A 26,238-nucleotide genomic window follows, 5' to 3' on the forward strand; every position below is an offset into this window, starting at 1 on the left:
GCCCATAATGTGTAGAGCAGTGGTTCTCAAATGGTGTGGCAGGGCACACCAGTGTGCCTTGAGGCAAGTCCAGGTGTGCCTTGGGAACTTGTACAACTATACATTATTACCACAACTTTATGGCAAGTAGCCTACTGTAACCAGGTCTGCCCACAGATCTTGCTGGACAAAAAACCCAGAGAATGTTTCCTCCCTAGTTGTGATTTATTGATGATATAGAGTATGTGAGTTGGATCAGTAGCATTGTTGCTAGCATCCTGACTGAAAACCATGGGGAGCTATTAATGGGTTGATTGGATTGTTTTTTTGACTGCTTTTTGACTGATTTTTGTAACCTTTTTTGGAACATTTTGCCGCATTGAACCCATTTTTGCAACCTTTTTGCCACTTTTGGCTATTGTTTGGTCATTTTTACTCCATCTTAATCACTTTTAACTTCTGCTTTATTGCAACTTCAAGTCTTTTTTGCCATTTTTTTGCTACTGTTGATGTATTTTGCCACCTTTTTGACACTTTTAACTCATTTATACCACATTTTTGACCATTTCCACCCACTTTTGCCTTTGTTTGACCCCTGTTTTGCCCAATTTTGCCCTTTCCATCACTTTTAACCCTTTTTTTTTACCACCGTTTAACAACATTTAAGCCTTTTAGGCTACTTGTAACCCTTTTTTTCCACTATGTTGACACTTTCAACAAGTTCTTGCTAATTTTAACCCATTGTTTGGCCACTTCTTTTTTTTTTTTTTTCTTTTTTTTAGCAATTTTCACCTTGACTGTAATATTATTTAAAAGTCCATTTTGTATCGGTTTAAATATGGTGTGCCTTGAGATTTTGGCTTAACCTTTGGTGTGCCTTGGGCAAAAAAGTTTGTAAACCACTGGTATAGAGTATCTCTGCAACTATAAGACCTGTTTGAATAATCAAGGTGTAATAAGGGAACCCTTGTGAGGTTTGCTCAGATGTTCAAGTATACAGTTGTGCAAATAAGTTTTAGGCATGCAGGGCACTAAGGACTGTCCTACCACAAGCCGAGTCTAGTGAGCAGGGAGAGTAGCTACAGTCAAGCTGGACTGATGTCCACACGTGTTTTGCTTTGCAGCTAAGGTCAAGCTTGATGGCATCTCTTTTGTCCTGGCCTATTGGTCTGGTAATAATACACCTGGAGACTGCCAACGCTTTTGGCCTCTTAGGACATTCAAGGAACTACCAGGGCTTGTGGCAACCCTACTACCAGCCGGATGGTAGCCTTGGCCATGCCTACTGAACACATATATCCCTCACTTGGCCCTAAAGGTGTGGACTTTGTTAGTTTTTCAACAGAGGACATCCAGAGAACAACCAGGGTTGTGTCAATCCTCCTTCCCTACCTGATGGTGCCCTCAGGCAGCTTACCTGCCACATCGATGCCTTATTGCAGCCTCAGTGTTTGGCCCAAACATGCCTAAAACTTGTGCACAGTACTATTATATGGTCAGAATAAATTACAGTGGCAAATTCAGAAACTAGTTTTAGAATGCATATCCCTTAGCGAGGTACAGTTACAGCCCCAAATCACTGTCAACCCATTCAAAAACACCTTAACATTACCTGTGCCGACTTTTATTCTAAAAACATTTTTTATCAAAACACAAAATTGATAAAAGATGAAAAATGGAAAAAAAAAATGTCTTTTTTTTTTATCATTTTCCATCTCTTGATTCTCAGTTTAATATGAACTACCTAAAATGGCCAAGGCCAGGCCTCATCGTGTTTTTCTGTTCTATTTTGATTGATAGCTGGAGAACAGCTTGTTTCTTGATTTTGGGTTCCTCATTTCAAATTTAAGACCTCACTGGTCCTTCCTGTTCCCTCAGACTTGTGTTCTTTTTCAATAAGGCAGAACAACATCCCCATGACTTCTGAGAAAACCTCCATTCTTAACAAGCTGAAGTCCCAACCATGCCATTTGATTCCATGTTACGCTGATGATTCTCTTCTTTTCTGACCTAATCCTGATTTATCTTTCTCTTAATTTTGCTGTGTCCTCCTCCACTCCTTTCGCTCTTTTGTCCTTCAGAGAGCATTAGGATGCATGGGGAGGAAAAAGAGATGAGTAAACAACGTATGGACAACCCACAGGGGAGCTCTGAAACACAAACACACTGTAGTATATATATTCTCTCTCTCTGATTCTATATGATGGGAGTGTCGTTGAAGCAGTCTGTCAATCAATCACACACTAATTCCCAAGGTTCCGTGGTCGCCATTAGCGACGGGGTCGATGCTGGGTAACCGTGGACACAGCGGACAGCCATCGATCTGGCAGTGTATGCGTGTGTGTTTGATAGTCATGATGGAGAACAGTATTGTGGCTCTGCCCTCCATATTGATCGTCTTCTGGTTGCATTGAGGCGGAGCGGGCGTTCTGCCCGTGCATGTGTGAGTGTGGGACTGTTTCCTGTATCAGTGTTTGCATCTTTGTGTGTTTGTTTCAAGGTGTTCTTCAGTAATCAATGAGTGAATGCAGTCCTGACCTCACAGAGGTACTCCATTTTTATCACAACCCGCTCTTCTGCTACCACGTGGTTCTTAAATTTAAATAACTTCTTATTTACAGTTGAACTTTTGCCAGGACAGAGAGGAAATGGTTATTTCACTGCAGGAAAATACAACAGTTGGTTCTCGTCACTCTGTGGATGTATTGACTTTTTCCCTTAAAGAGCAGCTCAACCCCAGAGTTTCAACTGAGGTTTATCTACCCTAGAATTAAAAAACATCCTCTTGAACATCATGGACAGGGCTGGAAGGGGGGGGGGGGGGGGGGCTGCTCTTTAGATCTGATCATCAGCCATAATGTCATTACCATTCAAGGTGGACCTACCACAAGCGTGAAACAATGATCTACTATATGGACAAAAGTATTCACCCACTTTGTTGTTACACCAAAAGGGGCACTGTATTCAAATACATGAACTTTAATATAGAGATGCCCCCCTTTGGCAGTTATAACTGCCTCTACTCTTCTCAGAAGGCTTTCTACATGATTTTGGAGTACAAATTTGAGCCCGTTCATTTTGTAGAGCATTAATGAGGTCAGGCACTGATGTTTGACCCAAACGTTGGGTTGGGGATGAGGTCTGGATGAGGTCAAGTTCTTCAACACCAAACCCATTTAACCATGTCTTTATTAGGGATGAGTATTTAAATCCAGTAGCAAAATGGTACCAGTAGCAACACATCTGATACCTACTGGGTCATATTACGACACGGATACTGAGTCTTCATTTCTACACCCAGCCTAAATGGAGGTTAAGAAATATGTGATGGTGTTTGTGTAATGTCTGTTTTCAGTTGCATCGGCTTCTTTTTCTTGTCCCATGTTTGCAGGCATAGAAAACTATATATGGGACTCATTTACAATACCCAGACAGCTTTTGTGTTCCCAGAGTCTGTCTTGAAATGGGTTAAAGGAGTTTAAGGTATCTTTCAGCCTGAAACCAGCTACAGGTCAGGGTTAATTTTGTCGACTAAAACTATCACAGACCACAAGGGCTGTGATTGGTCCCCTCAAAATGTTATTTCTTCATCCAGGTCCCTCAGTGGGCGAACCCCGGATTTGTTTCACACATCCATCTGGAAAACCTTTAATACTAAGCGTTTGGGGAAGGGCAGAGGCTTTGAAAAAAACTCGGACTGTCATAGGATGAACTTTCTGTCTGTCACATCTTTATGGGCCAATCAGAGCAACAAAACATGTGACGTAGCCATGACCTAGCTACGCGTGCACAGCCACAACTTTTGTCGTTTTTGAAAAGAAAACAACTCACTGCTGTTCTTTGTTCTTCTTTTAACGAAGAAATATCGTCAAGTTCTGATGAAACTGGCGCTTTAGCAGCATCTACGCTAATGTCTTCCACTATAATTGCACAATCTTGTTGCTGCTTGTTTACGTCACGACTTCGCTACTGCAAGTACTACCCCTCGTCGCTGATTGGTGCTATCACTTTCTAACCGGGCCCAAACAGTTCAGACGAAGCTTTGTAAGATGGATTCGCCACTGAGAAACACGGAAACGGGCAAGTCGATCTGCTTTGCAGGGTTATGGTAGTAAAGCATTGTCCAAAATGTCTTTGTATGCTGAAGCATTAAGATTGGCCTTGTGTAGAGATAAGGGGCCTAACCCTAACCCTGAAAAACAGCCCCATACATTTATCCCTCCTCCACCAAACTTCACAGTTGGCACAGTGCAGTCAGGCAAGTTCTCCTGGCATCCCCCAAACCCAGACTAGAATATCACTAGAATATATCAATACTACACAGGATATCAATAAGCTTGGCATTGAATTTGGTGATGTGAAGCTTGCATGCAGCTGCTCGGCCATGGAAAACCATTCATGCAGCTCTTGCTGCACAGTTTCTGTTCTTCAATAATGACAGTGGAAGTTCAGAACTCTTCAGCAATGGAATCAGCAGAGTGTTGGTGACTTAGCAGTTGTTTACCCTGCTTTGTGGCTGAGTTGCTGTTGTTCCTAAATGCTTCCACTTTCTAATAATATCACATACAGTTAATTGTTAAATATCCAGCAGGGATGGACTTTCCTGACCATCTTAGTGCAACGGTGTTGTAAAAGGTGATGTTTGTAAATGGAGACTGCATGGCTAGGTGATAATTTTGTACACCTTTGGGAACAGGTCTGATTGAAACACTTGAATTCAATAGTTAACAGGTGGGGCCACATACTTTTGTCCATATATGGTCATGTGTCACAGCGTCATCTTTGACTGGCTGATCCCGCTGTCATCCGTCCCACTAAAACATGACATCATTCTTCTGTATTATCATTATTTTGACTCCAGACCCTAGTTTGCTTATTTCTTCACCTTTTCGTCTTTCTATCACCTCGTCTGTATCTTTAACGCTTCCTTACACACCAGTCCTTTCTCACTCATTTTCTGTCCTTCTACCCTTGCCCCATTCACCACTCCTCCTTTTGTTTCTCGCCGAGCTTCATCCATCCTTAAAAATAAAATCAAAAACTTAAACATTGATTAATATCAAAGTCTGAATCCTTAGTGTGCTCAGAAATTATTTTTATAAATTTGGACACTTTTTAAAAATAGTTTTATCTTCGTGTTTTCGAGCAGCAGCTCCTTATGGCCCTCTATTTCTCCTCTCCTCGTTTTTTGGCCTCCTTTCCTCCATCATGTTCCTCCATTTCTCTCCTCCTCCTCTCACTCAGCAGGACAGCAGACAATACGTCTGGTCAGTGTGCCTCGGGCTCTTTGAATGGACCTCTTTCTTTCTTTCTCTCTCTGCTCCCTCTTTTTTCTCTTTCACTCACTAGCCTTCCCTCAGTAGTTGTACTTGTGAAACAGACTGGTTTATTATAAATAGATATCTGGTGGATTCAGGGAGAGTTCACTTGGAATATGATCCATTGTCAGGTCGCTGGTTGAAATAAAGAAGTGAGTACATATTTTTAGGTGAGGCGGCTATGGAAATGAGGCCAAACAGTCACAGATGCCAGTTTAACGATGGGAATATTTTGAAAATATGTCATTTAGGTTTGATTTAAGTTTTATTTGGACAGCTTTTAATTCTTGTCATGGCTCCCTGTAGATCTGCTGTCCTCTAAAGGGAAAGTTTAGCTCACTTTCTACAAAACCATGACATTTATTGTTTTTGTACTGGCTTCACAGCAAAGATTGAACATGGGTGGAAGTCTGGCCCAACCTACCGGGTCCTGTGCACCCAGTATGTGGTGAGCTGGATCAGGCCCGGGACCAGGTGCCCATAGTGCAGCTGGCACTCCCGTATCCATCAGCTGACCCTTCCCATCCCAGCTCTCCTGACAACATAAGCATTAGACACACGGTGTAGCTATGATAGACAAAAATGGGCTGAAGGGAGTCCGACATCCAGGCCTCACAAGACTACAGTAAGACTGAGAGGACCAATGACCGAAAGACTCCCTTGTGCCAGGCCAAGTCTGTGATTGATCTCAGGCTCACAGTAAGCAGGCTGATGGCAGCAACCAATAGATCCCCAATTGCCTGGACCTTTGGTTTGACCCAGGAGGCATGCATTCCCAACACGTCAGCCTCCTCACTGAGCAAGTTAAGAGCCCCCACAATACAAGTCTCTGCCACGATCAGTGATCTGGACATCACCTAATAATGTTACCCGCCCCATTACCCAGTCCATACAGGTACTGAAAAGCATAGGGGCTAAGACGTACCCCTGCCTAGTCCTAGAATCAACTGGGAAGAAGTCAGAGGTGGAGTCAACACACTTCTGATTCAGCACTCTCTGTACCAGAATATAGGGTAGACATCAGCTGGATGAGCCAACATGGGAATCCCCCAGAGGGCATTTCGACTCACCGAATCGAATACCTTCCAGGAGCCCTGAAGTGCCAAGATGTGGACTTCTGTAGACCTCTTAGGTGTAAAGCCTGACTGTTAAGGCTGCTGGTGTTGGACCAGCGGTTCACAACGACCTTGCTTGGCTCTGAGAGAGGTGTAATACTCCTGTAGTTGTAAGACTCTTGCCCCACACCCTTTACCTTCCAGATCAGGACAACCGCACCCCTCTTCCAGTCTGCAGGCATGAAGTCTGTTTTCTTAATGGAACAACCACAGAAGGGAGGTTTCACCACCCATCTCAGCCTGGATCCCTGGTGCCTCCCCGGCCTTCAGCTTGTTCACTGCCTGTCGAGTCTGCTGGACTGTTGGTTGGTCACAGCTCACTGTGCCTGCAGTATCCATTTGGAGCTCACCACTGGGAAGATCTTACCATTCTATTCCATCTTCTTCTGCTTATCTGGGGTTGGGTTGCAGTGAGAGCAGGCTAAGTAAGTCAACCTAGACATCCCTTTCCCCAGTGACACCTTCCAACGCCTTCTGGGAGATCTCTCAGAGTTCTCAGACTAAACAGGATAGATAATCCCTCCAGCGCATTCTGGGTCTTTCCCGATGTCTGCTCCCAGCTAGATGTGCCTTTAATACCTCCAAAGGGAAGCGTTCAGGAGGCCCCCTGATCAGATGCCCGAACCAACTCAACTGAAGGAGCAGCGGCTCTACTCTTAGCTCCCTCTAGATGTCTGAGCTCCTCACCCTATCTCTAAGGCTGATCCCAGAAACCCTGGTTTCTTTTTTTCTTTTTGTATCCTCTATATCAGTGTTACTCAACCCTGCTCAACCAAATAGCCAAATAGTTGAAAAATACCTTTGCAAGAGCCACAATCTAAGAGGTGAAAAGTGGCAACAACGGCAATAAAAATACGCTAAAGGTGGCAAGAATGGTCAAAAAGCAACCAAAATGAGTAAAAGGGGCGAAAATGGGGAGTAAAATTGGATAAAAGGGTCCGAAAACAGCAAAAATGGGTGAGAAGTGATAAAAAATGAGTTACAGTTGGCATAAAATGGTCCAAAAGTGGCAAAACCGTGAAAAAAAATGAGTGAAATGTGACTAAAATGGGCAAAAAACAGTCAATATTTCCTAAAATGGGCAAAGACTAGGAAAAAGTGGTATTTAATGACAAAAGGGAGCTTAAATGGGTAAAAAATGTGGAGGAATAAGGATTAAAAAAGGGCAAAAATGGGATAAAAGTGGCAAAAAATGGGTAAAAAGTTGCAAAAAGCATCAAAAGGGGCAGAACAGTGGGGAAAAAGTGATATTTTATGAGAAAAGGGAGCTTAAATGGGTGGAAATGAAGAGATTAAAGGGGGGAAAAGGGCAAAAATGGGATAAAAGTGGCAAAAAATGGGTAAAAAGTTGTAAAAAAGAGTCAAAAAAGTAGGAAAAAGTAGTATTTTATGAGAAAAGGGAGCTTAAATGGGTGAAAATGCAGAGAAAAAAGGGTGAAAAAGGGCAAAAATGGGATAAAAGTGGCAAGAAATGTGTAAAAAGTTGTAAAAAAGAGTCAAAAAGGGCAAAAAGTAGGGAAATTTTTTTTTTTTCAATGCAAAAGGTAGCTTAAATGGGTGAAAAGTGGGAAAAAATTGTGAAAAAGGACAAAAGTTTCCCTTATTTAAGGTTTTCAGGGGGAATAATATTTAAAATGAAGACATAAAAGAGTCACGCGTTGAGTATCACTACTTTCTACGTTATTCAAACCTTCAAATATCTTTTTTTTATATATAAAAATCTTACTTTTCATGCTCATGCATTTATTTTTCTTCATCAAAATGAGAATATGAGAAATGATCATCCCCTTCAATAAAGTAGTTGATATCAAAATTTCTAAATGAGCCAAAATGGCAGTAAGATATTTTTATTCTAAATTTAGCTCCAGTTTAACTGATCTAATATTGTACTTGTTATAATATAGAATTAATTCTTGCTCATGTTTGTTGAACAACAGAAAAAATGAGGAACCTAAATAATCGCATGAAAATCACAATCGCAATATTGCAGGAAAAAATTGCAATTAGATTATTTTTGCATATCATTCAGCCCTAATAATGATAAAATATTCTACGGGTAAACGGTATTAGTGTGTAATAACTAGAGCTAAAATGTCAAAGATGATGACTTGAAGTTTTTTTTTTAAACAGTGAACTTCAAGTTTTCATCTTCATGTCTCTGGACTTAATTAAGGCGCTCCAGTCTACTTTAACCTGCACACAACACTCTCTTTCTTTCCTCCACACCTCCCTCTTCCTCACTCATCCATCCATCATCCCTCCATCCTGCTTTAAATTAAATTTCAAACAACGCAACAACTCCTCCCTCCTCTCCTCTCCTCTCCTCTCCCCCATCTCTCTCCCCTCCCTCCCCTCTCTGGTATCTTGTTTTCTTTATAGCTCGCAGACAACTGTACTGTGTGTGTAATGGACATTCCTGCAAGGCCGTCAACCGTGACCGGGGCAAAACCAACTGACCTACACAACCACACAACTACACAACCACAACCACACCAGTCTGCACTGATAAGCATGCATACACACTTTTTACATGAAAGCAGACTGTTCACACACTCAGCATGACGCTAACGCTCTGAGCATGCTCGCTAACAAACACAATAGTGCATGTACACAGCGCTCGCTCACAGGGTCATGGCTCTCACTCTGCTGGTTGTTGTGTATAGAAGTCAGTTCCAGGTCAGTGCTCAGAGCCAGAGATCTTAGTCCATACAAAAGACTGAGAGAGTGTGTTAGTGAGGGCTGTGTGTTTTGTTTTTCTTCATGTGTGTATCGGTGGAAATACATCAGCCCCGAGGCGTCTGAAACCGCTCTCACACCCTCCAACGCTTCAACAAAACGCTCCGGCTGAAAAGAAAACTTGACGGCGACAGTATGTGTGTCACTGAGGCTCACTGAAAAGCATTGTGGGTAAAGAGAGGGAGCACCTGTGAGGTCTGAAGAGGTGTTGGAGTCATTAACATGTGATGCTCTGAAAAGTCAAGTAATACGACTGTCCTGCTTTTTGAGTTTGTGCAGCTGAAAATGTTCGGTTTATGTAATCGTGATTAATCTCATGCCTTATTGTCCCTTTCAGCACACTGTAGTTAGGAAATATCAGCATCTCCCTGCAGCAAGAGCGATCCTCCTTAACCTCATGAGATCTGAGCTTTTGTTTTGAGTCCATTTCGAGTTTTTGTTACGTATTTGGGATCAGTAGGACCTGATCACTTTAAAAGCTCAGCCTTGTCTTTGAACAGGAAGTAGTTTGACCAAAAACGATGACCGCAGATCTCCTGAAGGTTTCTGCAGAAAATACAGCACTGGATCAGTTCTAGAGCAGCTGTTGGGGGTCTTCAGTCAGGCAGAAATGGTGTCAAACATTCAGAGTCATTTTGATGATGACTGCTGGAGCTTATTAAGGCCAAGCATCAACTAAATTTCCACTAAAAGCCACAAAACGTTCTGAATTTCTTGGAAACTCTCCTTTCCAAAATACACAAAAAATATCCCTACAATTTCAAAGAAATTACCTACAAAAATGGAGAAATTTTTAAACATGTTTTAAAGCAGGGGTTTTCAAAGTGTGTGAGAGTGAGCCTCCCCTAAGAAGAAATTATTAATTCGGTGGACCCCCACCTACAAAGCGAAATTGAAATTGAAATGAAAACAAACAAACAAACAAACAAACAAACAAACAAACAAACAAAACAAAAAACAAAAAACAAACAACATTTCAAACATTTATGTCTAATCTTTAAACATTTTTAACATTAATATATTTTGGATATTTTGGTTTGCAAATGTCCTTAAACATCTGCCTTTCCCTCTTATTCAGTTATAATGCCATTAACCCCCCCCCCCCTTTTTTTGGGGGGGCCATTTTACAACTTCTTTTGCCACTTTTCCCCATTTTTTCCAATTTGATCCCATTTTTGCTCTTTTTCACCTTTTTGCTAACAAAAGCCACAATCTAAGAGGTGGAAAGTGGCAAAAACAGCTTGAAGTAGCAATAGATATAGGTTAAAGGTGGCAAAAATGTTCAAAAAGCAGCAAAAAAAAAGGGGCAAAAAAGTGGAAAAATGGTCAGAAAGTAGCAGAAATGGGTGAGAAGTGACAAAAAAAATGAGTGGATAGTGACTAGAATGGGTAAAAAGCAATCAAGAGTGGCAAAAATGGGCCAAAAAAAGGAAACAAGTGGTATGCAATACCAAAAGGTAGTTTAAATGGGCAAAAAGTGGCAAAAAGAAGAGGCAGAAAAAAGGAACAAGTGGTACTTTATAGTAAAAGGTAGCTTAAATTGTCAAAACGTTGCATGAAATTTAAAAAAAAGGCAAAAATGTGATAAAAGTGGAAAAAATGGGAAAAAGTGGCAAAAAAAGACATCACAAAATTAGCAAAAACATTGGGGGAAAAAGGGATATTTAATGATGAAACGTAGCTTAAATGGGCAAAAAGGTGAAAAAGGGCAAAAATGGGATAAAAGTGGAAAAAATGGGAAAAGTGGCAAAAGAAGTTGTAAAATGGCCAAAAAAATATGAAAAAGGGGTTTTTAATGGCATTATAACTGAATAAGAGGGAAAGGCAGATGTTTAGGACATTTGCAAACCAAAATATTCAAAATATATTAATGTTAAAAATGTTTAAAGATTAGACAGAAATGTTTGAAATGTTGTTTATTTATTTATTTATTTATTTTCAATTTCAATCCTTTCTGTGGGTGGGGGTCCACTGAATGAATAATTTCTTCTTAGGGGAGACTCACTCTCCCACACTTTGACCCCTGCTCTAGAAAATTTTCAAGAACATCCCCCAAAACTTCAAATCTAACCCCCCTAAGTGAGATCTGCTTAATAATGCACACTGTACCTTTAAGACAACAGAAAAATCCAACATGACACAAAACCAGTTTTTAATGCAAAATACGTGAATTTTTATCAATGGTGTAGATGGTGCAATCATCGCAAGTAAATACCAAAAATTCGGAGATTAATTTCAATCAAACAGGCTTCATTTTCTGACAGCCCTGGTGTGTAATAATGATGATGAAGTTAACAGTTGTGTGTTTTTGTGTCTCAGGTCTGACAGCAGCAGCCATGGCTGAGCTTCAGAAGCTCCAGAAGATGAAGATGATGATGAGTCTCCAAAACGGCAACGAGTCAGACAACGACGACTTACACTCCAACACCGGTAACACTGGACATCTTTTCTACATGTCTTCATGAACTCAACATATCCCACCTAAAAACAGTTTATACCACCCAAGTAATATGGAAATGAAGATCTGTACTGTGTGTATTTATCACATTAGAAATAAAGGAGAGGTCACAGCGGCTTGATAACTGTTAGCTGCAGAGAAGCTGAAGTGGAAAGAACCAAACCGGTCATTAAAAAACGGAGAAATAGCTAAAGCAGAAGCTTCATGTTTACCCAAAACTTTAACGTTAATTCAGTTTCACACATATCCTGGATTGAACCTGGATGTGTTCAGACTTCAGCCTCTGCTTCAAATTTAAAATCAGGTCAGTAGTTCTCCACAGTTCTGTGCAGAACTTTGAGGCAAGTTTGGGCCAAAACTTGACGAACTTAGGCGTAGATGTGGTGAGTAAGCCCCTTTAGGACACCGTAGGGTGGGGAGGAGGATTGACACAACCCCGGTAGTGCTCTGGATGTCCTTGCATTTTACCAGGGGCATGAAAATAATATGTTCACAAACTAAACAAAAGTCCACACCTTTGTGTGGAGTACGGGGTTGATGTGGCGAGTAAGCACAGCGGCCAGGCAGGTAGTGGGGTTGCCACAAGACCCCAGTCCTGCTGTGGATGTCAAAAACTGCTGGTGGTCTCCGGGCTAGAACCAGGGGTGAAAAGGCCAGGATAAAGGGGTGCCATCAAGCTTGACCTTGGCTTCTGAGTGGCGTGTGTGTCAACTTGTGTCTAGTTTAACACTTACCCTATTTTCACCACTCCAGCCCTGGATCATGGCACATCAGGACCCATGTCAATTCCTTTGAGCCATACATTCTGAAAACGTATACACAGGAAGTTGGTTTGATGGCCACATATCCATGTCCATGGCCTGCTGGGTCTTTATCAAACACTATGGAATCTCTTTAGGGCCAGAATTTTCCCTCTTTCAGGGGAGATGAGTCTGGGTTCCTCCCACTTGAGCAGACAGCGGTGTTTCAGAATGTTTTGCCACTAACAGGGCAGGCATGTCCCGGATAGAGGATATACCATTGCATACCCTCTATGGTGGGTTAAAAACTGCAAACTTCCTTCAGTATACTTTACAACAGTACACTTCATTAATCTCCACAGGGTAGTGTTGTCCCAGATTGTGCTGTTTGCACTTACCAGAAGTGATAAAGGGTAAACCACCTCTTTTGTCTTTGCCTACTTCTTTTTAATGGCGAACTGTAAACCGACCTGCTGCCACATTTTCATGAATATTTACAACTTGTCAAGAGTCTGACCATACACGTAAATTAAGCACAAATTATCTGCATAATCAGTATCAAAGTTTCTTCCTATTGCTGAGACAGTAAGTGAGCTGAGATGCTTTCCTATACATGTCTGGTTTATTCTACACGTCTGTTCTCTCACCTCCACCTCTCTCTTCTGTTCATCATTGCTTCTCTACACGAGGATTAGATGACTTTTTGATGCCAATCTTACATCACAAACTATAAAAACACCAGATAGCTGCTGGGAGGAGGAACATAGACACAAAGAAAGAGAAAGTATAATGTAGGATTGAAACTCAGCCTAAACTATGATGTCACAGATCGTCTCATTTACACTGAATACAAATAATAATACACGTAAGAGGACACCATTACCATCAGTATGGCTTATGTAACAGCTTGACTTTTCTCATTTCTTCATGTCAGGGTAAGAAAGGACGAAGCTGTCTGCTATAGTTTTCTATTCTTTTGTGTGTGTGTGTTGTGATAAATAGGAAAAAGTGTCGGATCTAAATGTGTTAGTAATGTTACATCAGATGCTTCTGCTTATATCATTATAACATTTTAAGTTTATTCTCAAGCCATTTATATGTACAAAAAATGTTCAAACATAGTCTAATAAAGAAATGATCAAATAAATAAAAAAAAGAAGATAATAAAAAATAATGATTAGATTTGAAAAAATACATAAAATTACTTTGTTTCTAAATTTTCCATTTTAATAATAATAATAATAACAACAACAATTGAAATAATAATAAAATAAAAAACAATGATGATAATAATAATAATAATATTAATAATAATTATAGAGAACCTAAAAACCCAAACCCATTATTGCTTAGACAACATGACTATGATTATTAGAACTAAACATCCAAAGAAATCTAGAGCTTAGACATCCATGACATCACCAGAACTGAGATAACCTGGGACGTCATTGGAACCAAGACATCATAAGAACCCACGAGTACCCGGCCAACACAAGAACCCAACCACAGAACCTGAGACTAAGGGGACTGACGTTTTAAAAGGCAAGTAAAAGAGAAGCAATAAGAGCTAAAAACCTTAAGAGAGATAAAATTATAAAATTATAATTTGCAGAAGTAGCTTTTTGTAGTTTAAGCAAGAGCTTCTCCTTATTATCACATTAATGAAGTCAAAGAATTGCAGATCAGTGCTGGTGTTGACCGGTCTTGATGGAAAATCCAGAGTCTGGCCAGTCCAAGACCGAGACAAGACCAAGTAAAATTACTCTTGAGTCTGAGACAAGACCAAGACACTCAAAATGTGGTCTTGAGACCAGTCTCAAGACCAAGACCGTTCACAAGTACTACAACACTAATAATGGATATAGGAAATCAAAACAATAAGAGACGTTGAGACATTAAAGCACGGATAAGAAGAGTAAAAGGTATTAAAACAAGCTAAAAATCAGAAGTGGAAATGAAAATAGTAATAGCAGTAAAATAGCGATAGTAGCAGTTAAACTAATGTTGAGAGTTTTTAAATCAAACTGCAGACTTTTTATTTTTATCTCTGCATGTGCAGTATGGTGCTTTTTTAATATTTGATCTGCATTGCAAATAAAAAGCATAATTCATGTTTCTTAGAGTTGAGGGTTCCCTTGTTTGGTCTTTTACAAAGGAGTAAAAACAGTGTAACTACACTTCTGGAGTCAGGGAAAAGTACTGTGCTAAGTAATTTCACTAGTCAAAAAATAAATAAATAAATAAAATCTAAAAATAAATATTTTGGGGGTCAAACAAGCTTGGTCCCATCATGGAGTACCTAATGTGAGTATGTGCTGAGAGGTCAGAGAAAGTGTATTCAGTTTAAAACAGACTGTGACACTGGTAAACATTTACAGATGTACTGGAGCGCATGTACAAAATGACTCACTCACCAATGATCTCTTCAAACCACACTGATGGGGATGTACGGTATAATACCAGTGCATGTTAACTTATGTTTGATGAGCTAATTTCTGAGCTTCAATTTCCAAATAAATTTGATCACTAAAAACTGTATGATGTAGTAAAAGATCTGACTTTTGGTGCAAATGAGAGAAAAATACTTTTTTGCGATTTTGTTTCAATTTTCAGGGTTTAACATGAAAAAAAGAAGAAAAGTATCAATTAAAATGTGTACCAATTAACATAAAGAGTTCTCCGTCTATAATATTCAGTTGAAAAGTATTTGTCAGGAAATGTACCTACAGTGTTGAGGTAAAATGGATAAAAACAGAGTCGTAACACACGTACATGCACACATATTTCCAGGTCCACTCCATCTCTGCTGTTTGCATCTCTGAATTATTAAAAGACAGAAAACAAAAAGCAGAGAGAAAAGAAAGGAGAGAGAGAGTTTCTATTTTCCTTTCTTTTCTTCAGCTGACCTGACTAATGCGCTGATAGAGTTACTCTTCCTCTTGTTTGATTCTCTCGCCCTGTCGTTTTTTATTTATCCCCTCCTGCTCCTCTTCTTTTATTTCATTCAGAGTGTTTTTTTGTTTTGTTGTGCGAGTGCGTGGAAAGCCTTCCTTTCTTTGTCCGACCTTGTTTTCTTTGTAAGAGACACTCACACCGGCCTGGGAAACCCGGGCGGACAATGGAGCAGAAGAAGGAGAGTCGGAATGAAAAAGAAAATAAAGAGATGGAATAAAGAGAGGAAACAGAGCCTCAGAATGAAAGAAAGGGATATTTAGGACAGCAGGGAAAAGAAAAGATGTGCTGCTGTTTGAGGAGTGAAAGTCGATCACTTTGGCATTGAAATAAAATCTGTTTGTTACGTTATATAAATAAAATAAACAGAAAAGAGAGATGTGAAACAGAAGAATGAAGTATGAAGAGAAATCTTATTTGTGTTTGTTAATGTGTGGAAGAATAAAAAACAAAAGATGGAGACAATAAAATTTGGAATAAGTAAGAAAAATCTGTTATAAGTTAGGAATGAGTTTGTGTAATCTCACACTGGCTCTGGACAAATCTATAAAACAGATTTCAACAAGTCCTGACATTTTCATCTGTACTTTGAGTTAAAAAAAAAAGTATTTTCTTCAAACTAGTTTTGCCCCTTAGAGTTTCTGTAATATCCTGATGCATGTTTCCCTAAGGACAAAAAATGTCCACTTCCAAAAAGCTGCTGAAAACTTTTTTTTCCTATTTTTTCTACTTTAAACAAGTCAGTCTTTTAAAGCTACTTCTGCCTAAAAATAGATATCAAATTTAAATTCTATATATATTTTTTATTTTTAACTCTTTAAAGGCCAGTATGTTTACATTACTTCACATTTTTTAAATAAAAACATCATATACAGTGTAAAACACATTTATTAGACCACCCTAACCCTAACCAAAGTAAGGTTAATGCCTCAGCTGCCCTAAATTAAAAGCATTGGTAATTACCAAAATCATTTTTATGTTTCTGCAATGGTTAATACACCAATATGTAGAAGCTCTTTAACCCAAATGATATTTTTAATGCAAAAATATAATTATTGATGTTATCCATGACTTTTCAAATTTACTGATTTACAAAAAAACTGAAAAAATAGTAAAGCACATTAATATTTCTTGATGAATATGTCAAATTATAGTTATTTACTTGCGTTCCTGAAGAGAAAAATGAGTTTTAGTGGTTGAATGTTCTGCTTGATTCATTTCTGACTTCTCAGAGAAGCCCAGTGAGCCGGCTCAAATTTGGGGGAATTCAGTTTGAAATTCCTCATTCCTGTCCAAAATGGTAAAACGTGGAGAGCTGACTGAAAATGAAAGAGTCCGCATTAAAGCACTTCATGATGCTGGATGGTCTCTGAGACAAATATGACAGGTGGTCTAATACATTTGTGAAGCACTGTATTTTTCTTTCTCAGCAGTTATTAGCAGCATTTATTTGCACTTTTCATCAAATGTGACGTACAAGGAGATTATAAGGTAGGAAGAGAAGCAGCAAAATAAAACAAAACCAGAGCAGAGCAGGTATGAATGACAGCAGAATGACATTGATTAAGGAGGAGCTGGGGTGGAGGAGGGTTGCATTAAAGCAGCTTGCAGAGGGAGCAGCAAAGAGTCGGGACTCTAAAGCAGTTTAATTAAGGCAGCGTGACTCTTGTTAGCCCAGTGGTTCTCAACCTTTTCAGCCCGGGACCCCAAAAATAAAGGTGCCAGAGACAGGGGACCCCCACTGGACCTGAAGGTGGTTAAACACAGCCATGCACATTCAAGAATAGTCATGTGGAGACAAGGCTGCCCATAAGGGGGGGGGTAAAGGGGAAGGGTTTTGGGATCCAGCCAAACTGGGGGCCAGCAAAATCATGGTCCACTGGGAAGTTAAGCTTAATATGAAATAACTTCTGTTAAAAACATATTTAAAATGGGTAAAAGACGTTGCTTAAGTTAGTGAATAATGGCAGAAAAAAAAATGATGGAAAAGGTGTTGAAATTGGATTTTGAAAGAACATAAATGGGTTAAAAGTGGCAAAAATTACATAAAATTGTCCAAAAATTGATTAAATTGGCAAGAATGGGTACAAAAAGTGGTAAAAGTGGATTAAAAAGTAGCTGAAATGGCTTTAAAGTGCAAGAAAATTAAAGGAAAGTAGGTGGACTGGGATGAAAAATTGATATAAACTGGCAAAAATAGTTTAACTGTGGTTAAAATGGGAAAAAAGGGTGTAAAAAGTGGTTAATAGTGGCAATAATGAAGCAACAATAGGCAGAAAGTGACAAGAATTGGTTTAGAAGTGACAAAAACAGGCAGAAAAAAGTAGTGGAAAGGGTATAAAATTTACACAAATAGGTTTAAAATGGCAAAAATGTGCTAAAATTGGCAACATTGATGTTTAACAGGGTTGAAAAAGGGTTAAAAAGTGGTCAAACTGGTGTAAAGTGGCAACAGTGTAATTTAAAAAATATATTCTTAGTTTTTTAAGGCATCTGGAGACCCCCTCTCAGTGTCTCGCGACCCCCAATGGGGTCCCGACCCCAAGGCTGAGAACCACTGTGTTTGCCAATAGCCTGCTTAGAGGTGAATCAGCTGACTGTTGAGGGCTTGTGTGAGATCAGCTGATCTCAGTTTTATGGCAGTGCTTGACTCTGTGATCGGCCTGAACTAACGCTTTACGCAAAATTAAAACATTTGTGAATATAAAGTTTTCAGAATTTATTTAAATGTACCAAAAAGAAAAAGGAAAATTTCAGTTTTTGATGAGAAACATTTCACAATTTAAAACAGGTGTAATGGAGGGAACTGTGACTTTTTACATTTATTTTCTAAATTAGATTTTTTGGTGTTTCCACCTAATAACAGGAGAGCATAGATAGTTGTTGTTGTTTTCTGTCAGGAGAGCTGCTGCTCCCAATGTCCGTGCAATATTCATTTTGCAAGATTGTTTTTACCCTGAAGAGAAATCTTGCGACATTTTGATCTTGTGAGATCTCATTTCACAAGATCTCGTCACATCCCTATAAATCCTTTTTTTTTTTTTATTTAGATTTTTAGCAAACTAAATCTACAGCGTGAAAGTTGTGATAACAGTGATATTTTAGGTTATTATTATCATAATATTGTAATTATTGTCATATCGTTACATCACTAATGCTCACATCAAATTTTGCAGAAGAACATTAATTAAAAAAACCTTTTTTTGTGAAATTATAGTCACTTATGGATCTAGAAATAATCATGGAAAAAAGTTAAAATATTGAACTAGAGATTTTAAATGTTACTCCACAGTAAATCACAGCATTTCACAACAACTACTCAAAATTCCAGTGCATTTAACCCCAGAAACAGATGCATGTTAGAGTTAACTTTTCAAACGTCTGTCTAGTTAGCCTCCTAAATTGGATGAGAAGATTTCAGAGAGAGGAAAGAAAGTGACAAAGAGAAGAACAAAAAGAAGCGGAGGAGGAGGAGAGGACAAGGCCGAGGAAAAACGGAGAGAGAGAACATCTGCCCATCTGTTTATACTTCTTCTTCTTCCCTGGTGTAAATGGCAGAGGGGATGAGGCCCAGCTGTCATCTACACACACAACGACGCACACACACATCAGCGCTGCACACACAGAGCGCAGGGGATTCAGTAGGCAATAATAGAGAGAGACGGTTGCTAATTCAAACTAATGGAGGGAGATGAAGATGGATGAGAGAGGGAGCAAGGGAGCAGAGAGAGAGATGTGGAGGGCGAGAGAGGCAGGGTTACAGAGGAAGAGAGAGAGAGAGCAGGAAGTGATTGTTTCAGTCTTTTAACAACAGGCACTTTCTCTATCCTGAAGATAACAAACTGGGTAAATACCATCAACAACAGGGAGGCTAGAATACGTCTGTAAGAACAAAAACATTATCTAGTTAATTCTAATGAAAACATGTTCAGATTTTTATTCAATTTTCTTTCATTAACAATTTATTTAAACCAAAGCAATGTTCACTTGGGATTAGTATAACCAGTGTTTCAGTGCACAAGCAGAGTCAGTAAACACAGAGATTCAGTAACTGTAAATGATAAAACTGTCTGCATTAATGCAGGCATTGTGATGCAATTAAAGGTCAATAATTGGTGCATAAGTTTGATTTAATCAGACATTTTTAATGTTTCTTTCTGCACATTTCCTGCAGCTGCAGTGATGTTAAGTACGTCCACCACTGCTCCTTAAAGTCTCACTTCACTTTAAAAACTCTCTGACAGCTGAGTGGACGAGTCAAAAGTCATCTGAACGTCGTCGTATCAAACATTTTTCTTTTTACTGTCCTCTTATTTCATTTCCAGTCCATAACAAGTTCCTCTTTCCCATGCTAAGTTCATGTCGTACTCAGATCAACCCAAACATCCTTATTCTCTTTCAAAACAAAAGCATGTCTGCACCCAAACAGGAAGTCTATTATCTTTAGTTTAAGCTTTACAAAAATACAAAATAAAACAAAATCAAATTTAAAGGTACAGTGTGTAATATTTAGCCATGTGATATTAAGCATAACAAAACTTGTAAAAATGAAACATGTATAAACAGGCCTTTATAAATAAGTGTCTAATCACCTGAATATATAACATTGTTTAATTTTTATTTTCTTACAATAAGTCTTTAATTCTTATATATGCAAAGTCCTCTCCTTATAATCTTGGATTTTTGCATCTTTCATGTTTCTACAGCACCAAAGAAAGGACTAAAGAATAGACACACATTTAAAAAGAAAAACAATGTTTACCTACTATAGTGATGGCACCATCTATAATCTGGCGGTTAGATGTCGCTAATATTTCTAATTTTACACTATGTACCTTTAAATGCAAAATAGTGGAATTTTAAAATGCAACATAAAGGAGTGGGCCTCCAAAAAACACAACACCCCATAAAAATTGATTTTTAAAAATTTTTTATTTAACGTAATATATTTTCACTTTTAAAAATTATTTAAAACAATATATTGTCTTTTTTTTAAACAATATATTGTCATTTTTTAAAATGTGTTATTAAAACCATGTATTGTCATTTTAAAAACTGTTCTTTAAAACAATATATTGTCTTTTTTTATTTGTTATTTGAACCAATACATTGTCATTTTTTAAAAACTGTTATTTTAAACAATATAGTGTCATTTTTAAAATTGTTATTTAAAACAATAAACTGTCATTTTTAAAAAGAAATTACAATATGCTTAAATTATGAAAAAATACCAGTGCCAGTCGTATACAGCATGATACAGCATTAATTTTTATATCAAATTAAAATAATCATATATCCGGTTTTACTTTGCCTACTGACATCAAATAAAAACTGAAAGAAAGCTTAAAGATAATGCTTTCCATGTGAAGTGATTGCAGAGCAAAATGTGGCTTTGTTTTCATGCTGTCATGTGATAAAAGTAGTGCCAGCGTGTTTGTGAACCCCTAAGGGCAACAGAAAATAGAAGTTCATTCAAAATAAAACAGGTGGAATAAAATGTTTTTTTAAACAACATTTCGTTGCTTCATTAGTGTTAAAAGTCAGTCTCATAATAGAGTACAGTTTTTATCTGGGAGGAGCTCTCCTCACTTCCACAGAACACCCTGGTTACCTGCTTTCAGCACGGTATAACTTTGGCCGTGGTTCCCTTGAGATGAATATATAACAGTGCCTTTACTGACTTCATCAACCTGTTTGTCATCAAATTTGCAGAAATCAGCATTTTACTTTGAGGTCAAAGGTTGCATTAGAAAAGGCCTTGTTAGGTAGCAAATCATTCCATGAGGTAAAGATGGTGGTCATTAGGGTGGATATAAAAGCATGTTTTTGGCCATGTCACTTATAATATTCAAAAATCTATTTTTAAGTCTTCTTTGCTGTTCCTGAAAAATGTGCTGACATTAAAGGAACTATAGCTCTATGTCAAGTGTTAGTGTCTGGTTCAAGGATGCAAAGCTTGGCAGGCATAGCGACAGTAACAAGAGTGGGCGTGGCTTAGTAACAGCGGGACATCGCCATAATCCCGCTGTATGTTGTGACATAAAAAAGCCCATCCTAAGCCCCTGTGTGTCTGTCTCTACCCAGGAGGGAGTGAGTGTTCGTGGGATAAGGAGCGTCTGACCAGCCCCCCTGCTGGAGTCCACAGTGGAGGGCCAGGAGGAGGAGGAGGAGGAGGAGGAGGAGGGCCACAAGTAGGAGCAGTGGGAGGAGGAGGAGCTGTAGGAGGAGGTGCAGCAGTAGGAGGCGGAGGAGGAGGGACGGGAGGAGGGAGGGGGCCGGCCATCGGAGCCGTCAATCAACAACAACTCCAGCAGCAACAGCAGCTACTGGCCAACAGTGAGTACACACTTTCTTAATAGTATTACTACTAAATTATTTAATAATTTACTTTATTAAAGTTTTTTTATTATTTCTGAAGTATTTAAAAATAACTTTATTTGTCTGAGGATCATAACGCCACAACAATCAACAAAGGACTCTGTTTACTGGTCCTTTAGATAGAATACAACCCCAATTCCAAAAAAGTTGGGGTGCTCTGTAAAATCTAAATAAAAACAGAATGCAATGATGTAATAAAAACATTTATTATTCCTGATATAGAACATACACAACATATCAAATATTGAAAATGAGATATTTTACCATTTCATAAACGCTGGTGTGTGAACTAGTTCCTTAAAGTCATACCCACTCATTATCAGAGAACCACAGTCCCCTCCCACAGTTACACAGTGCTGAAAGCAGGCGACAAGGACGGTCTGTAGAAACTGAATAGACACCAAATTAGGAAATTATATTATTAGACCAACTTTCACATGTTTGAGGGTGTGAAAGTTATAAAATGTTGCTTTTGATCTGTGCACTGCTATCAAGCTGGATGGTCCCTGTCCTCTGTAGTCTTCAGGACAGGGTCCATGGTTTCTATAAAGGATTTCAAACCTTGATTCATCTGACCACTGAACATTTGTCCATCGGTCCATTTTAAAGGTGCTTTGGCCCAGAGAAAAACACATTTTTCATGTTTTAACCCATTTTTTTTTGCCATATTTGGCTATTTTTAAAACTTTAACATCATCTTTACCCTATTTTTTCCACTTTTAACTCAATTTTGCCACTTATTGGCCATTTTGCTCCATTTGTTCCATCTTTTACCCAGTCTGGGTCAATTTTTGCCACTTTTTTGCCACTTAACAGTGTTTTCTACTGTTTTCACCATTTTTTTTGCCACTTTTAGGGCATTTTAACCCTGTATGCAGGACAAGGTATCCATGGTTTCCATAAATAATTTCAAAATTTGATTCATGTGACCACAGAACAGTTTTCCATTGGTCCATTTTAAATAGGTTCTTTCCCAGAGAAGAACCTATTTTCGCTTTTGCTTTTGCTATTTTTTGCCATTCTTACCATATACTGTATATATATGTTGTTTTCTTAACCAGTTTTAACCTAGGTTTGTCACTTTTTGCCCCTTTTAGTGTCCATTCCTGACCATTTTCCCCCTCATTTTTAACCCACTGTTGCCACTTTTGGTAATTTGTGACACTTTTAGCCATTTTAACATCTTTTTTTCTCCAATTTTAACCCTTTCTTGCCACTTTTCTTGCCAGTTTTTAAGGTTGTGTGCATGACATGGTGTCTTTGGTTTTCATAAAGAGTTTCAAACTTTGATTCATGTGACCACAGAACAGTTTTCCGTTTGTCCATTTTAAGTGAGCTTTGGCTCTGATAAGACAGCGGTGTTTCTGGATCGTGTTCATATTTGGCTCTTTCTTTGTATGATGTAAATTTAACATGCATTTGTAGATGGCACGACCAACTGTGTTGACAGACAACCATTCCTGGAAGTGTTCCTGAGCCCATGCAGAATCATGCTTGTTTTTAATGCAGAGTCCCCAGAGGGACGGACTTGGGCCTTGTCCCTCGTGTACAGGGATCCCTCCTGATTCTTTGAATCTTTTGATGATATTATGGACTGTAGATGGTGGGATATTCAAAGTCATTGAGGAACGTTTTTCTGAGATTGATCCGCAGTTTTTCCTTAAATCGTTGAACGTCTGCCCATCTTTACTTCTGAGAGACTCTGCTTCTCTAAAATGCTCCTTTTACACCCAGTCATATACTGACTTGCTGCCAATGAACAAATTAACTAACTGCAAAATGCTCCCCTAGGTGTTTCTGAAGTACTTTTCCAGCCTTTTGTTGCCCTGTCCCTACTTATTTTGAAATGTTTTATTGCCATCACATTCAAAATGAGCTAATTTTTAAAATGAAATGATAAAATATTTCATTTTAATATCTGACATGTTGTTTTTGTTCTATCATGAATAAAATATGGGTTTATGAGATTTGGCAATCATGCATTCTGTTCCTATTCAGACTTTACATGGTGTCCCAACTTTTTTGGAATTGTGGTTGTTATGCAAGCAGTGGACAATAAGGACACACAAACCTGATTTTGGTTCTCTGAAGGTCTTTGTTTTAGAGAAATTGCCAAGAGAGGCCATGGCGGTTTGAGTGATGTCACGCACTAATACACACATTCGAAGGCTGTGTGTGTGTGTTTAAAGGGGCGGCAATATTTGTTAATGTACGCCATTTAATCTGTTCCATCTCCTGTATTAACACTCTGCCGGGATTAATCAGCACACACTCTACTAAATGACTCCATTTATCAGCGGCACACACAGACAGTCACACATATGGAGCGGCACACAAACAAACAGAACACACTCTTTTTCTTACTGCAGAAGTCGTGTGTTTACACACAAACGCAGGAAAACCCGGGCAGCGGGAGGCGACAAACACTCACATTGATTATTCTATCACTTCAGTCATCACGACAACAGCAATCAGTGTTATTGTTTCATTGGAATGAAAGCGGGCGCTGGAGTTTTTGGTGCGTGTTTAGGACAGCTGAGGCAACAATCCTCCTGAGAATCGGGGGGTTTTGTGGAGTTTGGGGGGCTAGTTTAGAGTCAAAGGGTTCTGGGATCAGAGGTTAAAGCCAAGGTTATGCTTTTAGGAGGTTTGGGGTTAAAGGATGGATTGTGGAAGAGCCCCATAAATGCAATTAAAGAAGAGGAAAAAAAGAATAAGAAAATGGTGGAGGAGGGAAAAAACTCAATTTAAGAGTCAGAGTGGCAAAAATATCTTTATTAAAATGGAGTTAAAAGAACGAAGAAAAAGAAAAAAGCAGTAAGACAGAAGGAAAAAAAAGAAAAAGGATGTAAATGAGAAAAAGTCATTAACCCCCTTCTTCTTTCACCTCATCACCCTTTAACCCTTTGACCTCCATGTTTTCTCCTCTTTCTTTCCTTCCCTCCTCCTCCTCTGCTTTGTCAACTTTTATTAGCGAGACATTTGACACAGCGATGACACCTCTCTCTCTCTTTTTCCTCAAGGTTAAGTTCAACTCAAGTTCACAGACACAGAACAGCCCAGTCTATCTGCCTTTTTTTTCTTACTAACATTTCCTCATTAATTCAAAAACAGCCAGATGTTTAAACGGAACGATAATTTCAAAAGCAAACCAGAGAAAACGAATGTTTGACGCCACCTGAAGAGTGAAACGTAGACGAAGACTGTCTTTAAGATCAGATTGATTTGTGTTGTACCAACAAAAACCCACTTTTCATCAGGAACACCTCAAGAAAAGCTCCTGAAAATGAGATACTAATCAGTTCAACTCAATTGGCCAATAGCCAATCATTGTAAGGAGTTTGGGGTGGCCAATCAGATTTCAGGGGGCTCTGGTCAGCCTGGTGCTGCCCCTGGAACGTCATTGGTGCTGCTCTTTGTTGTCGTGATCTATCAGTGTTGCCTCACTTTAGCCGTAAAAAAAAATAAACAGGAATAAATTCACCTTGTCAAAATGTTTGTTTACAGCATTAGCATGGTAGCACTGCTTTGTGCTTACACTAAGGAGAATACAGTCCAGTAGAAGCTTCATTCTCTAATTTGGACCATATTTCATTTACTTTAAGAATTTGTTCAGGGTCAGTCAAAAATGGCTTGTGGACCGCATTTGGTCCCAGAGCCATAGTTTGGACACCCGTGGTCTAAGATGTACACATTATATTCGTAACTTACGAACTATTTTTCCCTCATCCACTCTTCTCATGTCTGATTCAGGGTTGGACCTGCCCTTCATGATGATGCCCCACCCACTGCTGCCCATGGGACTGCCGCCTGCCTCCGTAGCCATGGCAATGTCACAGATGAACCACCTCAGCACCATCGCCAACATGGCCGCCGCAGCCCAGCAGATACACACTCATGTACACCGCGCGCCTGTCATCAAGGTAGAACACACACTTTAACGTACTCCTGAGGAATAACAGTGACAGAGGAACCAAGCAGGTGCCCTGTGGAACTCCTCCAGCTAACTTTCACCTCCTTTAAGTAGCATTGGTGCTAGCATCCTGGCTAACAGTTACTTCATGGTAAAGCTGAAAAGTGTCAACTATTCATAATTGACCTATGGCTAAGTCCCACCCTCAAATGTGATGAGCCAATCACAGTGCATATAGCATTCCCATACACTCGGACAGCCTATGCCTGGACGTCCATTGAAACGCATTGCAGAAAGTCCGTTTTCGTCCGGCTTTATGAGGATTTTTTGGGATTTTTAGTTTAAAAATGGTCAAACGGTGTTCATGGGGTACATGCAACTCCGACACAAGGTATCCTGAGAGGCTGGGTGATGTAGTGTATTTTTTACCCTTTCTTAAGCCACATCTAAACCGAGGAAAGTGTCTTCTTTGGATAAAAATTTTGCGGTAGAACACAACGTCAACCTAACGTGGATAAAATTAACATCTGTTCGAAGGTAAGCCAACATCGTATTTGAGGCAGCATATTGTCACTTTGCTGGAAAGAAATATAAAATTATCTTTAACATCTCTAACATTAGCTAAAATTAGCCTAGCGTTTGCTCCTAG

At 39.1% G+C, this 26,238-nt stretch overlaps 1 protein-coding gene across 1 annotated transcript in view; it reads left to right on the forward strand.

Annotated features, from left to right (window-relative positions):
• LOC121504180 (dachshund homolog 2-like) overlaps positions 1-26,238 on the forward strand; it is a 162,509-nt gene that overhangs the window by 104,214 nt on the left and 32,057 nt on the right. Inside the window, exons 3-5 of the mRNA XM_041778835.1 lie at positions 11,468-11,578; positions 21,383-21,634; positions 25,430-25,599. Of these exons, the coding sequence (XP_041634769.1) occupies positions 11,468-11,578; positions 21,383-21,634; positions 25,430-25,599 (533 nt within the window). The remainder of the gene's footprint in view (positions 1-11,467; positions 11,579-21,382; positions 21,635-25,429; positions 25,600-26,238) is intronic.

This window comes from Cheilinus undulatus, linkage group 22 (assembly GCF_018320785.1).
Source record: "Cheilinus undulatus linkage group 22, ASM1832078v1, whole genome shotgun sequence".
Lineage (NCBI taxonomy): Eukaryota > Metazoa > Chordata > Actinopteri > Labriformes > Labridae > Cheilinus > Cheilinus undulatus.